This window comes from Lagenorhynchus albirostris, chromosome 7 (assembly GCF_949774975.1).
Source record: "Lagenorhynchus albirostris chromosome 7, mLagAlb1.1, whole genome shotgun sequence".
Classification (NCBI taxonomy): Eukaryota; Metazoa; Chordata; class Mammalia; order Artiodactyla; family Delphinidae; genus Lagenorhynchus; species Lagenorhynchus albirostris.
In genome coordinates this window covers 88,646,615-88,662,959 of record NC_083101.1, presented here as the reverse complement: position 1 = coordinate 88,662,959, position 16,345 = coordinate 88,646,615, and the positions used below count along the sequence as shown (strand labels likewise).

The 16,345-nt window shown below is 35.8% G+C and overlaps 1 protein-coding gene across 1 annotated transcript in view; it reads left to right on the top strand.

The window, feature by feature from the left end:
* Window positions 1–16,345, top strand: part of PTPDC1 (protein tyrosine phosphatase domain containing 1) — an 89,916-nt gene that overhangs the window by 32,502 nt on the left and 41,069 nt on the right. Inside the window, exon 2 of the mRNA XM_060153552.1 lies at window positions 7,700–7,787. Coding sequence (XP_060009535.1) covers window positions 7,706–7,787 — 82 coding nt within the window. The 5' untranslated portion in view covers window positions 7,700–7,705. The remainder of the gene's footprint in view (window positions 1–7,699; window positions 7,788–16,345) is intronic.

Genomic DNA, 16,345 nt, shown 5'->3' with positions numbered 1-16,345 from the left:
TCATAGTCCATGCTGTTCTAACTTTTAAGTATTAGGTACTAAATAGCGTGTGATTAATCCTAACAATTGAGTCATTTTGAGGAACTTTTGGAATAAAAGCAAATTCTAGGATAGAGTGAGCAAAATATCTGTCATAAGGAGCAGAACATGAAGTTAAATAATATATGATGGTGCAGTGAAATGATAGGATTACTATTCAAACCCTTTTTCTCCTGAATCTACAACCAGGCACATGAAATAAATTCAGTTGTGAATGGAGATAATGTTTTTATAAATCTTCTTGAAAAGCTCAACCATTACTAACTACTGGCAGGACTGTTTTACAGATAATGAAGGGAATCCTTCACAGATTCTTATAGAAAATCACAGGAAAATGAAGTGAGTATAGATAGAAGGGAGAGAAACAAAAAGATTACAGATATTGGCTTGCAAATGAAAATAAACAAGCATTTATTGAATACCTATATACCAGACATTGTGCTAGAAACACACACTCACACAACCTCTCATCTTCACAGCATCCTAAGAAAGTAGATATAATAATCCTCATTTTACAGAAGATAAAATTGAAACTCAAAATGGTTCATACAGAAGGCAATGAACTGAGTCAAGATTTAAACAGAGAACTTTTGACTGTACCATATAGTTTAACTAACCTAGTTGAGCTGTATATAATTGGACAGTAAATTAATGTTTTTATGCAGAGTCAATGCACAATGAGCACTCTTGCAGAGTTCCCCTGAATTTGAGGTATTTGAAGAGGACCAACGGAGATTTCTGCTTCCAACCAAGATGAAATAACAGAGACCAGAATCACCCTCCTGCCTGAAATAACTATAAAGCCAGGCAAAATATATAAAAAATGGGTTTTGGACATTGGAAAGCAGGCAGCTTGGAATTGTGATATCTGAGAGAAGAGAAATGTGATGAGCCTAAGGTTGCACCAGCTGCCTCTCTGGAAGCAATCTGTAGGCTGCAGTGCAGGGGTACCTAAACAGAGCCTTCTCAGAGATGTGTAGAGAGCCAGGGTGGCTAGAATTTGCAGCGTAGCGTACTGGAGAGAAGGGAGCAGTGTGAAGAGAGCCTTCAGAAACGTGCAGAGGGCCCTTAAGTCTTTGCTGGCCTAAAGTATTTGGCTGAGTACTGACCTGTGCAAATTACTCAAGACTAGGGAAAGATACAGGAAGGAGTAGACAGAACAGTTTTTAGGGCACTCAGGGGGCTGGAAATAGTTCGTGTTCCCACTAGCCAGAGAAGAAAGGCCTCATAATACCCAGAGAAGCAGGTGGAAGCCTTAGAAAGATATGGCCTTAAGCAATGGGCTAAATTAGCCTAAAATAAAGGCAGCTCTGGAGCTGCCATACTGATTTCAAATAACTAGTCTAATGAGAAAGGGAAAAAAAGTCAGCAATTGAGACCTATTGAATAAGTAATGAGGATTTCCTTGAGGAGAAAGAAGGATTAAGTAAAACAGGATGAAAGTTTGACTGGTTGTTCAGGAAAACAGGAAAGCTGTTTAATTTATAAAGCAGTGGAACTGAGGCTACTAGAGTATAGATGAAGGCAAGTGATCAGCAACTGCGAGAAGAATGAAAAGGAATCTGCACTGGATGCTTTTGATGGCCCTACGGGTACAAATAGAGCTGATTTTCTGTTTTAACTCTTAGATTTTGAATGATCTTGAAATATTCTGTTTCTCAAACTAATGTTTATTATATATTTCAGATCTCTGAAAATTGGTAATTTAACTGTACGCATGTATAGTAACTCTTGGGTTACTAACACCTTTAAAGAAAATTTTCCATTCTTCCACTGTTTTTCCTAGGTTAGAAGAATTACTTTTTCATATAAAGCATGTCATGTTGTTTGGTAAAATATAGTATTTAAGCTTTACAATTGTAGATAAGTTACAAATAAGAATATTTTATTTTACTACTTTTAAAGATGGCTTTTATAAAGTCATATTAGGATACATATGATATTCTTTAAAGATGGACTATCTTTAATTTTGTAGATTAACTTATGTTTTAGCAATAGTACTGTTAACCTGCAAAAAAGGGACAGCATTCATCACCCCCAAATGGGAGACATTAAATTGGGATTTACAGCTTATATTGGAGAAAGCTTTTTGTATTGTGTCACTGCAGCCAGAAAAGTCAATAGAAAAATCTTACAGTCTGGACTACAGGACAGAGTAAGACTGCTAGGCAAAACACACAACATATTTAAGACATGGTAAGCTATTTTTAAAAAGATGTACAGGGACTTCCCTGGCGGTCCAGTGGTTAAGACTTGACCTTCCAATGCAGGGGGTGCAGGTTCGTTCCCTGGTCAGGGAGCTAAGATACCATATGCCTTGAGGCCAAAAAACCAAAACATAAAGCAGAAGCTATATTGTAACAAATTCAATAAAGACTTTAAAAATGGTCCACATCAAACATAAATAAAAAGATGTGCAGCACATATGATGAAGAGTTGATATTAATATGGAAAGACATCTTGCAAGTCTGTAAGAAAGGGGCAAATGTCCCAGTAGGAAAAGGGCTAAATTCTGAAGCAGGCAGTTTATTTACAAGAAATTCACATTTTTAAAAAAGCTTCTGAAAAACTACTTTGCCTCACTTAAGAAATGCAAAGTAAAACAATAATGAGATGATTCTGTTAAAAAGGTTTAAAATGGCTGGCATTGATGAGGACGAGAGAAAAGACTTGTCTTTTAATAAATTGTGTAAATTGGTCAGATCTTTCTGTAGGGCACAGTGGATTGGTATTAGAAGCGTGCAGGCTGTATTCATGTCCCAGCTCTACCAGTGAAAATGTGTAATCTCAAGCAAGGTTTCCCACCTGAGAAAATGGAGCTAATAATAGTATATACTGCATAGAGTGATTCTGTAAGAATGATGTGGATTTTGTAAAGTAAAGCACTTAAAATATAGATCATGGTACTTGGTACACAGACAATTTTAGCTTCTGAAGGAGACTCAATCTACATATTGGAAGGAACTAATAATCAAGGTTAATGAAAAGGGCCTGTTTCTAATACACTGATTGACATCCAGACTTCTCATCAGCAATATTGTTTGTTAAAACACAGTAGACATGACATAATATGGCTTTCAACCTAGAATTCTGTAAGTAGCCAAATTATCAGCTAAGTATGAGGATAAAATAAATATTTTCAGAATGAGAGGACTTAAAAAGTTCGTCGTCCATTCACCTTTCATGAAAAAATTACTTGAGGATAGAGCAAAGCCAAAGCAGAATCTGAGGAACAGTGGCCTCAACTCAGGGGTGCAATTAAAAGAAATCCTAGGTTGGTAACTGTTTAGTGGGCCTAGGAAGCTTTTCATCCACATTAGAATTAGGAACCCAAAGGGCTTGGAAAAAACATTTTTAAAAAGCAAGTAGATAGTATGATTAAGAATTTGAGGGCTTCCCTGGTGGCGCAGTGGTTGAGAGTCCGCCTGCCGATGCAGGGGACACGGGTTTGTGCCCCGGTCCGGGAAGATCCCACATGCCGCGGAGCGGCTGGGCCCTTGAGCCATGGCCGCTGAGCCTGCTCATCCGGAGCCTGTGCTCCACAACGGGAGAGGCCACGGCAGGGAGAGGCGCGCGTACCGCAAAACAAACAAACGGGGAAGTCTGTATAAGAAATACATTGTCTAAATTTACAGCAGAACAAAATCTGCCCTTGTTTTAAGCAGCTAATGAAATAAAAGATAGTCCACTTGACACTGATGCTTGGAATGTTTTACTTTGAGCAGCACAGGTTTTGTGATACACGATTGCACTTCTTTTTATGAGTCCAAGCATAAGACTTCGTAAAAAATATTTTTAAGGTAAATATGTATGGATTATACATATGTGTATACAGATATATATATATATAATATCTAATACACTCAATAATTATAATGTATTTCATCTTACATATTGGAATGAGCCTATAGACAAAGCATGGGAAACTTAATTACAGATATAGCTAAAGCTTAAAAATTAAAAATCTTTAAAAAAAAGAAATGATATAGTTAGCAGAACTTGGAAGTGGAGGGGAAAGGTGAAATGGAATAATACAGATAAACTACTTTTCTTATTTTACAAGGTAAGGAGTCAAGATACTGTTTAAAGTTGATAGAAGAAAAGATGGTTAAAGGATGTTATTTAAAATTACAAAGATAATCAGAAGAATTAAAAATATAATGATGTATTAAATGGGGAAAGGTTTGGCATGGTAGGAGGTTGGTAGAGTAAATGAGCCAATTTCCTCATCTTTTATACCAGGAATTCAATAGTCTGGTGAATCATTTTAAAGATGATAAAATAATAACCAGAGGTGTACATATAGTCACTACCCCCCAGAAGAACTAAAGCCTATGTTTACATTGTTTACCTCTGGGGAGTAAAACTTGAGCTGGGAGATAGGAATGGAGACTTTACTTCTTCTTCTGTACCATTTATTTCACTTTAAACTTTTATATATGTTTAATTATCTGTACTGAATGTCCATTTTTTAACCTCAAAATGTACTATAGATCATTTTTTAGCCTTTTTTTTTTTTAACCATTGTATCCTGATGTGTCTTGAGACTGCTGAAAACTGCTTGAGACTGCTGAAATATTATGGTAAGCCACATTCACTGCAGACAGAGGAGCTGATTGTTTTTGTTCTAATTTTTGATGATCACACCCCACCTGAGGGATACATCTCAGCTCTGAGTACTAGGATATGAATAACTGTAGAGTGTAAATAGAAAACAGCATCCAGGTCTGTGAGGTCTAGAACCATTACATATGAAAAACGGTGAGGGGAGGAACTGCTGGTCCTTAGTCTGGGAAGATGTAATTTGGGATGATTGCCAGACAGCTTTTGATATGAGGAAGAAAGGGTTTATTTATTGTTCTGTGTAGTCTCTAAGGGCAGAAATATTTCTCACCAATGGGCAGAAATTACAGAGTGGCCACGTTATAAAGAGCTTTCTAACTACCAGAGCTGTGTGATAATGTCAGTGTTACTGTTCAAAGACATTGTGGAGAGAATGCTCTTGTGGGTTAGGATTCTAATAGAGGACTTCTGAGGTTCCTTACAACTTTGAGTTTTTGAGGGGCTAGTTAAAAAGAAAGTTTTTAAAGACAGTCCACAATCATATTTGTACTTTTTGCTACCCAAAAGAGTAAAATTAATTGAACACTCTTTAAAGCCATGGAGTTTTTCTGTTTTTTTGTTTTTGTTTGTTATTTTGGCCGCGCGGCACAGTATGTGGGGTCTTAATTCCCCGACCAGGGATCGAACCCGCGCCCCCTGCATTGGAAGCGGGGAGTCTTAACCACAACATGAAAAGCCACGTTTTCAGTGAGCTCTAGGTCTTGGGGATACAGACATAAATAAGACATGAATAGATCCATGAAACTCAGTCTAGTATGCCCATTTCAGCTCAACAGATGTGCAGTGAATGTGTTCCTTACACCAGACTCTCCCCTTCTTTAGAGAGAGAGATGAGCAAATCATGGCTTCTCCTCTTGAGACCCCGTGGTGTGCAGGGGAACCAGTCCAGTAGTCGCATTTCATTACATTACAGCTGAAGAGCTTAGGGTGGCATCAGGGAAGCCTTCACAGAAAAAGTGACAACTGGTTCTACCTTGTTACCACATGCTGGATCACCTGGGACGTGCTTTATAACTCCTCATCTACAAAACAACCTGGGCTAGAACTCTGACTGCTCTAAAATTCCATGGTTCTAACATGGTGATAAATTGTTTTTTGGTCAAAACATGTTTTAAAAGTCCACATTTTTGAAAAGTAATATGGTAAAAATGTTTACTGTAAATCTAATCATAATGTATATTCTTTCAAATTAAGTTTTTGCTAATGAGTTTCCTGGAACAACTTGTTCCATTAGTCCATTGACTTCTTGTCTTTATGTAACATTCATTTGAAATGTTATGCCCATTATAAAATTTTGTATTAATTAGTATGATACTAGATTTGTATATAAATATTGCAGGAATTTCTTTTTTCTTTCATGTTAGAGCACCTCTATGATTTTAATTCTTGTATTTCTTTTGAAGGGAGACAGTTTCATTGAGTAGGACTTTAGATTAAAAATTTTATACCTATTGAGCATATAAAACTTGATTTTAGAAATAAAATTTTAGTGAATTTGAAATTCTCGGAGGACCCCTGAAATTTGTGAAGTGATTTTTCTCACAAAAATAAATGCTCTAGGGAAAAATATTAAGGCTGTATTAATTGCCACTGTTAATTTATTGGTGCAAAAAATTTCAACAGATTTTAGAGCATTTTAAAAAAATACATAACCATATAAAAATTATAGTTTGACCCCCCCAGTCATTGATGCCCAAACAATAAACGTGCTTTTTCAAAGAAAAATATTAAAATCATTATTTAGAAAAAAACTTTAGTATTGTGTGTGACTTTCTGTTGTGTCACAGTCAACTCTCCCCTTCTAGAACATTCCAAGCTTCTAATCATGGCTTGGTCTTTCTGGTGACCAGTGCAATCCAGGAGCCATCCAGTAGCCCACCTAGAGTTAAAGTTGCCTCATTAGAATTGGAACAAAAGAGGTTCCTTGGGCTCCTATCACTTAGGAATTTACGATGGTCTAGTTGCTCTGTGTCAGGAACCAGGGAACAAAGATCAATGTGTTTTCCTTATTTCACAATCCAACACATAATAGGGGCTTCAGAAAGGTGGCAGTTTTTGCTTTTTGACACATAAAAAGATTTACTTAACTTTCCTCAGTGGAGAAACCATAGGAACACAGTGAACACTTAGCCATATAGCTTAGCATGAGCTAGATGAAGACTGTTAACTGTAAAGTCATAAACTCAGTAAACTTTTTTTTTTTACATCTTTATTGGAGTATAATTGCTTTACAATGATGTGTTAGTTTCTGTTTTATAACAAAGTGAATCAGTTATCCATATACATATGTTCCCATATCTCCCTCCCACCCTCCCTATCCCACCCCTCCAGGTGGTCACAAAACACCAAGCTGATCTCCCTGTGCTATGCGGCTGCTTCCCACTAGCTATCTACCTTACTTTTAGTAAAGAATGAGGGCTTCTGTTTAATTGCCTAGTGTACTGTCATGTCCACAATAAATGTTACTCCTTGAGCCCAGTTCAAGTACAAATTCCTTCTTCAAGCCTTGCACCTACCCTCAAATTGGACAGCCCTCTTGCTTGTCCAAGACTGCCTTGTGACACTTAGCACATATTAGCATTATTTGTGTCTACATCTTATCTTCCCAACAGACTATAAATGTATAGGAAGAGTATGTCTTATTTTTCTCTGTAATGTCCTTACTGTCTAGCACAGCACTGTCCAGTAGAATATCATGTGAGCCACATATTCAAATGTAGATTCGCCAGTAACAATAAAAAGAATCAGAAAAATAATTTTAAAAATGTATTTAACGCAATATATCAAAAATATTTCAATGCCAAATAAATGTTAAAAATTAGATATTTTACATTCTTTTTTTGTACAAGTCTCCAAAATCTTGTATTCTTTATCTACAACATATCTCAAATCTGTACTAGCCACATTTCAAGTGCTCAATAACCCCTTAGCTAATGACTGCTGTATTAGACAGTAGAAGTCTAGCACATTATACGTGATTAGCATATGAATATTCTATAGGCAAACCTTCAAAAAGTAATCTTTTCTCCCCCAACAGACTACCATGGCTGCGGGAGTCTTGCCTCAAAATGAACAACCATATTCTACTTTGGTGAATAACAGTGGGTATGCTGCAAACATGAAAGGTAATAGTTCTTTAATATGCTTTTGTCTTTGTGTAAACTAGAGTTTAATAAAGTTATATGAATACACATGAAAGAAAAGGCTGATTCTTCATATTGGAATCTCAAGTTGCAGGTACTACTTACAGCCTTTTGTTTATTTCTGCCTTACTATTTTCACCTGTTAAAATTCCTTTTCAAAATCCTGATTAATGACCTTAGCCTTTTTTATTCCTTAATTTTTTATACAATTTTTGAAGGTTACTTTGCATTCACAGTTCTTACAAAATGTTGACTATATTCCCTGTGTTGTACAATATAGCCTTGAGCTTATCTTACACCCAGTAGTTTGTACCTCCCAGTCCCCTACTCCTGTATTGCTCGCCCCACCACTGGTAACCATTAGTTTGTTCTCAATATCTGTCAGTCTTTTATGTTATATTCACTAGTTTGTTGTATTTTTTATATTCCACATATAAGTGATATTGTACAGTACTTGTCTTTCTCTGACTTATTCACTTAGCATAGTGCCCTCCAGGTCCATCCATGTTACTGCAAATGGCAAGATTTTGTTCTTTTTTATGGCTGAATAAATTCCATTGTGTATATATACACCACATCTTCTTTAAACGTTCATTTGTTGATGGACACTTAGGTTGCATCCATATCTTGGCAATTGTAAATAACGCTGCTGTGAACATTGGGGTGCATGTATCTTTTCGAGTTAATGCTTTTCTTTCTTTTGGATATATACCCAAGAGTGGAAGTTCTATATGGTAGCTCTATTTTTAGTTTTTTGAGAAAACTCTATACTGTTTTCCACAGTGGCCACACCAATTTACATTCCCACGAACAGTGTACAAAGGTTCCCTTTTCTCCACATCCTTGCCAACATTTGTCATTTGTGTTCTTTTTAATGATAGCCATACTGACAGATGTGAGGTGATATCTCATTGTGGTTCTAATTTGCAATTCCCTGTTGATTAGCTATGTTGAGCATCTTTTCATGTGCCTGTTGGCCATCTGTATTTCCTCTTTGGAAAAATGTCTGTTCAGTTCTGTCCATTTTTTAATCAGGTGTATGACCTGTTTATATCAATATATGTTGGATATTAATCGCTTATTGGTCATATCATTTGCAACTATCTTCTCCCATTCAATAGGTTGTCTTTTCATTTTGTCAATGGTTTCCTTTGCTGTGCAAAAGCCTTTAGATTTAATTAGGTCTCATTTATTTATTTTTGCTTTTATTTCCTTTGCTTTAGGAGACAAATGCAAAAAACTGTTGCTACAATTTATGTCAAAGAGTGTTCTGCCTGTGTTTTCCTCTAGGAGTTGTACAGTACCAGTCTTAAATTTAGGTCTCTAATTCATTTTGAGTTCATTTTTGTATATGATGTTACAGAATGTTCTAATTTCATTCTTTTACATGTAGCTGTCCAGTTTTCCCAGCACCACTTATTGAAGAGACTGTCTTTTCCCCATTGTATATTCTTGCCTCCTTTGTCATAGATTAAGTGACCATAAGTGCTTGAGTTTATACTAGGCTCTCTATCCCTATTGATCTATGTGTGTTTTTGTGCCACTATCATACTGTTTTGATCACTGTAGCTTTGTAGTATAGTCTGAAGTCAGGGAGCATGATACCTCCAGCTCTGTTCTTCTTTCTCAAGATTGTTTTGGCTATTTGGGGTCTTTTGTGTTTCCATACAAACTTTTTAAATTATTTATTCTAGTTCTGTGAAAAATGGCATTGGTATTTTGATAGGAATTCCATTGAATCTGTAGATAGCCTTGGTCAGTATGGTCATTTTAACAATATTGATTCTTCTAGTCAAAGAACATGGTATATCTTTCCATCTGTTTATGTCATCTTCAGTTTCTTTCATCAGTGTCTTACAGTTTCTAAGTACAGGTCTTTTGTTTCCTTAGGTAGGTTTATTCCTAGGTATGTTATTCTTTTTGATGCAATGGTAAATGGGCTTGTTTCCTTATTTATCCTTCTGATAGTTCATTGTTAGTGTATGGAAATGAACAGATTTCTGTGTATCAAGTTTGTGTCCTTCAACTTTACCAAATTCATTAATCAGCTCTAGTAGTTTTCTGGTGATATCCTTAGGATTTTCTATGTGTAGTATCATGTCATCTGCAAACATTAACAGTTTTACTTCTTCCTTTCTAATTTAGATTCTTTTTATTTCTTTTTCTTGTCTGATTGCTGTGGCTAGGAATTCCAAAACTATGTTGAATTAAAGTGGCGAGAGTGGATATCCTTGTCTTATTCCTAATCTTAGAGGAAATGCTTTCAGCTTTTCACCATTGAGTATGATGTTAGCTGTGGGTTTGTCATATATGGCCTTTATTAAGATGAGGTATGTTACATCTGCTCCCACTTTCTGGAGAGTTTTTATCATAACTGGATGTTTGATTTTATCAAAAGCTTTTTCTGCATCTATTGAGATGATGACATGGTTTTTATTCTTCAGTTTGTTAATGTGGTATATCATATTGATTGATTTGCAGATATTACAAAATCCTTGCATTCCTGGAATAAATCCCATTTGATCATGGTATATGATCCTTTTAATATATTGTTGGATTTGGTTTGGATTTTGGTATTTTGTTGAGGATTTTTGCATCTATGTTCATCAGTGATATTGGCCTATAATTTTCTTTGATCTTGGTATCAGGGGATGCTGGCCTCATAGAATGAGTTGGAAGTATTCCTTCCTCTGCAAATTTTTGGAATAGTTTGAGGAGGATAGGTGTTAACTCTTCCCTAAATGTTTGATAGAATTCACCTGTGAAACCATCTGGTCCTGGACTTTTACTTGTTGGGGAGTTTTTTTTTTTCATTACTGATTCAGTTTCATTACTGGTAATTGGGCTGTTCATAGTTTTTATTTCTTCCTGGTTCAGACTTGGGAGTTTGTACCTTTCTAAGAATTAGTCCATTTCTTCCAGGTTGTCCATTTTATTGGCATAGAGTTGCTTGTAGTCTCTTATGATCCTTTATATTTCTGTGGTGTCAGTTATAACTTCTCCTTTTTCATTTCTACTTTTATTGGTTTTGAGTCCTGTCCCTCTTGATGATTCTGGCTAAAGGTTTATCAATTTTGTTTATCTTTTCAAAGAACCAGCTTTTAGTTTCACTGATCTTTGCTATTGTTTTTGTCATCCCTATTTTGTTTATTTCTGCTCTGATCTTTATGATTTCTTTCCCTCTACTAAAGTCAGGTTTTGTTTGTTCTTCTTTCTCTAGTTCTTTGAGGTATAAGGTTAGATTGTTTATTTGAGATTTTCTTGTTTCCGGAGGTGAGCTTGTATTAGTGTAAACTTCCCTCTTAGAACTTTTTGCTGCATCCCATAGGTTTTGGATTGTCGTGTTTTGTTTTCATTTGTCTCTAGGTTTTCTTTTAATCTCCTCTTTGACTTCTTCTGTGATCCATTACTTGTTTAGTAGCATATTGTTTAACCTCCATGTGTTTGTGTTTTTTGCAGTTTTTTTCTGATTGATTTTGAGTCTCATAGTATTGTGGTCAAAAAAGATTCTTGAGGGCTTCCCTGGTGGTACAGTGGTTGGGAGTTTGCCTGGCAGTGCACGGGATGCAGGTTCGAGCCCTGGTCTCGGAGGATCTCACATGGCACGGAGCGGCTGGGCCCATGTGCTACAGCTGCTAAGCCTGTGCTCTGCAGCCCTTGAGCCACAGCTGCTGACCCCATGTGCTGCAACTGCTGAGGCCTGCGCGCCTGGAGCCTGCGCTCAATGGTGGGAGAGGCTACCACAGTGAGAAGCCTATGCACCGCAGCTAGGGGTGGCCTCCTCTCGCTGCAACTAGATGGAGCCCACGTGCAGCAATGAGGACCCAGTGCAGCCAGGAATGAATGAATGAATTAATAAATAAATAATTTTTTTTTTAAAAAAAGATGCTTGATATGATTTCAATTTTCTTAAATTTACTGAGGCTTGTTTTGTGGCCTAGCATGTGATCTATCCTGGAGAAATATTCCATGTGCACTTAAAAAGAATGTGTATTCTGCTGCTTTCAGATGGAATGCTTTATATATATATATATATCTCTCTCAATACAATCCATCTGGTCTAATGTGTCATTTAAGGGCAGTGTTTCCTTATTAATTTTCTGTATGCATAATCTCTCCATTGATGCAAGTGAGGTTTTAAAGTCCCATACTGCTACTGTGGTACTGTAAATTTCTTCCTTTATGTCTGTTCATATTTGCTTTATGTATTTAGGTGCCTCCTATATTGGGTGCATATATATTTACAATCTGTATATCTTCTTCTTGGATTGATCCCTTGAACACTGTGTAGTGTTCTTCGTTGTCTGTTGTAACAGTCTTTATCTTAAAGTCTATTTTGTCTGGACTTCCCTGGTAGTCCAGTGGTTAAGACTCCATTCTTCCAGTGCAGGGGGTGTGGGTTCGATCCCTTTTGGGGAACTAAGATCCCACATGCCACATGGCTTGGCCAAGAAATATAAATCAATCAATAAATAAGAATAATAAAACAATTTTTTAAAAATAAAATTAAGTCTATTTTGTCTGATATAAGTATTGCTACTCTGGCTTTCTTTTGATTTCAATTTTTCTGGAATACCTTTTTCTATCCCCTGACTTTCAGTCTGTATGTGTCTCTAGATCTGAAGCAAGGCTTTTGTAGGCACCATATACACGGGTCTTGCTTTTGTATCCATTCAGCCACTCTGTGTCTTTTGGTTGGAGCATTTAGTCAGTTTACATTTAAGGTAATTGTCGATGTGTATGTTCTTATTGCCATTTTGTTGATTATTTTGGATTTGCTTTTATGGGTCTTTTATTCCCTTTCTTCCTTTGTTTTCTTCTCTTGTGATTTGATGAATGTCTTTAGTGTTATGTTGTATTCCTTTTTCTCTTTTGAGTGTATACTTATAGATTTTTGGTTTGTGGTTACCATGAGGTTTTCGTGTAGCAGTCTATATATATACATGATTGTTTTAAGTTTTTGATCTCTTAATTTCAAATGCATTTAAAAAAACTTGCATTTGTACTCTTCTCATGATTACTGGTTTTTCCTTTTTTATTGAAGTATGGTTGCTTTACAATATTGTACAATTACTGTTTTTGAGGTCATATTTTACATCTAATCGTTTAGTGTATCATTTAACTGCTTATTGTGGATATAGATGATTTTACTACTTTTGTCTTTTAACCCCTCTACTAGCTTTGTGTGTGGATTATTTCCTACCTTTACTGTATGATTGCCTTTACCTATGAGCTTTTTCATTTTGTAATTTTCTTGTTTCTGGTTGTGGATTTTTCTTTTTTGCCTGGAGAAGTTCCTTTAACATTTGTTGTGAAGCTGGTTTGGTGGTGCTGAACTCCTTTTAGCTTTTGCTTGTCTGTAAGGCTTTTGATTTCTCCATCAAATCAGAACCAAGAGCTTTACTGGGTAGAGTATTCTTGGTTGTAGGTTATTGCCCTTCATCCCATTAAATATACCTTGCCACTCCCTTTTGTTTTTTATCTTAGTTTTTTTAACTTTTTATTTTATATTGGAGTATAGTTGTTTAACAATGTTCTGTTAGTTTCAGGTGTACAGCAAAGTGATTCATTTATACATATACATGTATCTATTCTTTTTCAAATTCTTTTCCCATTTAGGTTATTACAGAATATTGAGCAGCATTCCCGTGCTACACAGTAGGTCCTTGTTGGTTATCCATTTTAAATACAGCAGTGTGTGTACATGTCAGTCACAAACTGCCTAACTATCTCTTCACCCCACCATTCCCCTGGTAACCATAAGTTTGTTCTTTAAGTCTGTGAGTCTCTTTCTGTTTTGAAAATAAGTTCATTTGTATCATTTTTTTTAGATTCTGCATATAAGTGGTATCATACAATATTTCACTTTCTCTGGTTTACTTCACTCATTATCTCTAGGACCTAGATAATCTCTAGGTCCATCCTTGTTGCTGCATATGGCATTATTTCATTATTTTTAATGGCTGAGTAATATTCCATTGTATATATGTACCACATCTTCTTTATCCATTCCTCTGTTGATGGACATTTAGGTTGCTGCCATGTCTTGGCTATTGTAAACAGTGCTGCAATGAACATTGGGGTGCATGTATCCTTTTGGACCACGTTTTTCTCTGGCTATATGCCCAGGAATGGGATTGCAGGATCATATGATAGCTCTATTTTTAGTTTTTAAAGGAACTTTCATACTGTTATCCATAGTGACTGTACCAATTTACATTCCCACCAACAGTGTAGGAGGGTTCCCTTCTCTCCACACCCTCTCCAGCATTTATTGTTTGTGGATTTTTTGATAATAGCCATTCTGACTTGTGTGAGGTGATATCTCAGTGTAGTTTTGATTTGCATTTCTCTAATAATTAGCAATGTTGAACATCTTTTCATGTGCCTCTTGGCCATCTATATGTCTTCTTTGGAAAAATGTGTATTTAGGTCTTCTGGGTTGTTCATTTTGATGATATTAAGCCACAGGAGCTGTTTGTAAATTTTGGAGACTAATCCCTCATCAGTCACATAATTTGCAAATATTTTCTGCCATTTTGTGGGTTGTCTTTTCATTTTGTTTATGGTTTCCTTTGCTGTGCAAAAGCTTTTGAGTTTCATTAGGTCTCCTTTGTTTATTTTTATTTTCATTACTCTGGGAGACAGATCGAAAAAGATAATGCTGCAATTTATGTCCAAGAGTGTTCTGCCAATGTTTTCCACTAAGAGTTTTATAGTGTCTGGTCTCACATTTAGGTCTTTAATCCATTTTGAGCCTATTTTTGTGTATGATATGAAAGAATGTTCTAATTGCGTTTTTTTTCCATGTAGCTGTCTAGTTTTCCCAGCACCACTTATTGAAGAGACTGTCTTTCTGTCATTGTATAGTCTTGCCTCCTTTTTCATAGATAAATTGACCATAGGTGTGTGGGTTTACTTCTGGGCTTTCTATCCTATTCCATTGATCTATATTTCTATTTTTGTGCCAGTACCATACTGTTTTGATGACTATCGCTTTGTAGTAGTCTGAAGTCAGGAAGCCTGATCCCTCCAGCTCTGTTTTTCTTTTTCAAGATTGCTTTGGCTATTCATTGTCTTTTGTGTGTCCATACAAATTTTAAGATTTTTTTGTTCTAGTTCAGTGGAAAATGCCATTTGTAATTTTATAGGGATTGCATTGAATCTGTAGATTTCCTTGGGTAATGTAGTCATTTTGACAATACTCATTCTTCCAATCCAAGAACATGGTATATCTTTCCATCTGTTTGTGTTACCTTTGATTTCTTTCATCAGCGTTTCATAGTTTTCGGAGTACAGGTTTTTTGTCTCCTTAGGTAAGTTTATTCCTAGGTATTTTGTTCTTTTTGATGAGATGGTATATGGGATTGTTTCTTTTTTTGGGAGGGGATTGTTTCTTGAATTTCTCTTTCTGATTTTTCATTGCTAGTGTATAGAAATGCAACAGGTTTCTGTGTATTAATTTTGTATCCTGCAACTTTACCAAATTCATTAATCAGCTATAGTAGTTTTCTGGTAGCATCTTTAGGATTTTCTATGTACAGTAACATGTAATCTGCAAAAGTGACAGTTTAATGTCTTCTTTTCCAATTTAGATTCCTTTTATTTCTTTTTCTTTTCTGATTGCCACAGCTAGGACTTCCAAATCTATGTTGAATAAAAGTGGCGAGAGAGGACATCCTTGTCTTGTTCCTGATCTTAGATGAAATGCTATCAGCTTTTCACTTTTGAGTAAGATGTTAACTGTAGGTTTGTCGTATATGGCCTTTATTATGTTGAGGTATGTTCCCTCTATGCCCACTTTCTAGAGAGTTTTTATCATAAATGGGTGTTGAATTTTGTCAAAAGCTTTTTCTGCATCTGTTGAGATGATCATATAGTTTTTATTCTTCAATTTGTAAGAAAAATGAAATCATATCAAACATAGTTTCCATCTACAATGCTATAAGATTAGAAATAAGCTACATGAAAAAAAACCTGTAAAAAACACAAACATGTGGAAGCTAAACAACATGCTACTAAACAACCAATGGACCACCAAAGAAATCAAAGAGGAAATCAAAAAATACGTACTGACAAAAGAACACAAAAGTACAACAATCCAAAACCTATGGGATGCAGCAAAAGAAGTTTTAAGAGGGAAGTATAAAGCAATAGAGTCTTACCTCAGGAAACAAGAAAAATCTCAAGTAAACAACCTAACCTTACACCTAAAGCAACTAGGGAAAGAAGAACAAACAATTCCCAAAGTTAGTAGAAGGAAAGAAATCATAAAGTTGAGAGCAGAAATAAATGAAATAGAGATGAAGAAAACAGTAACAAAGAACAGTGAAACTAAAAGCTTGTTCTTTGAAAAGATAAACAAAATTGATGAACCTTTAGTCAGAATCATCAAGAAATAAAGGGAGAGGACTCAAATCAATAAAAGTAGAAGTGAAAGTGGAGAAGTTACAACTGACACTGCAGAAATACAAAGGATCATAAGAGACTAGTATAAGCAACTATATGCCAATAAAATGGACAATCTGGAAGAAATGGAC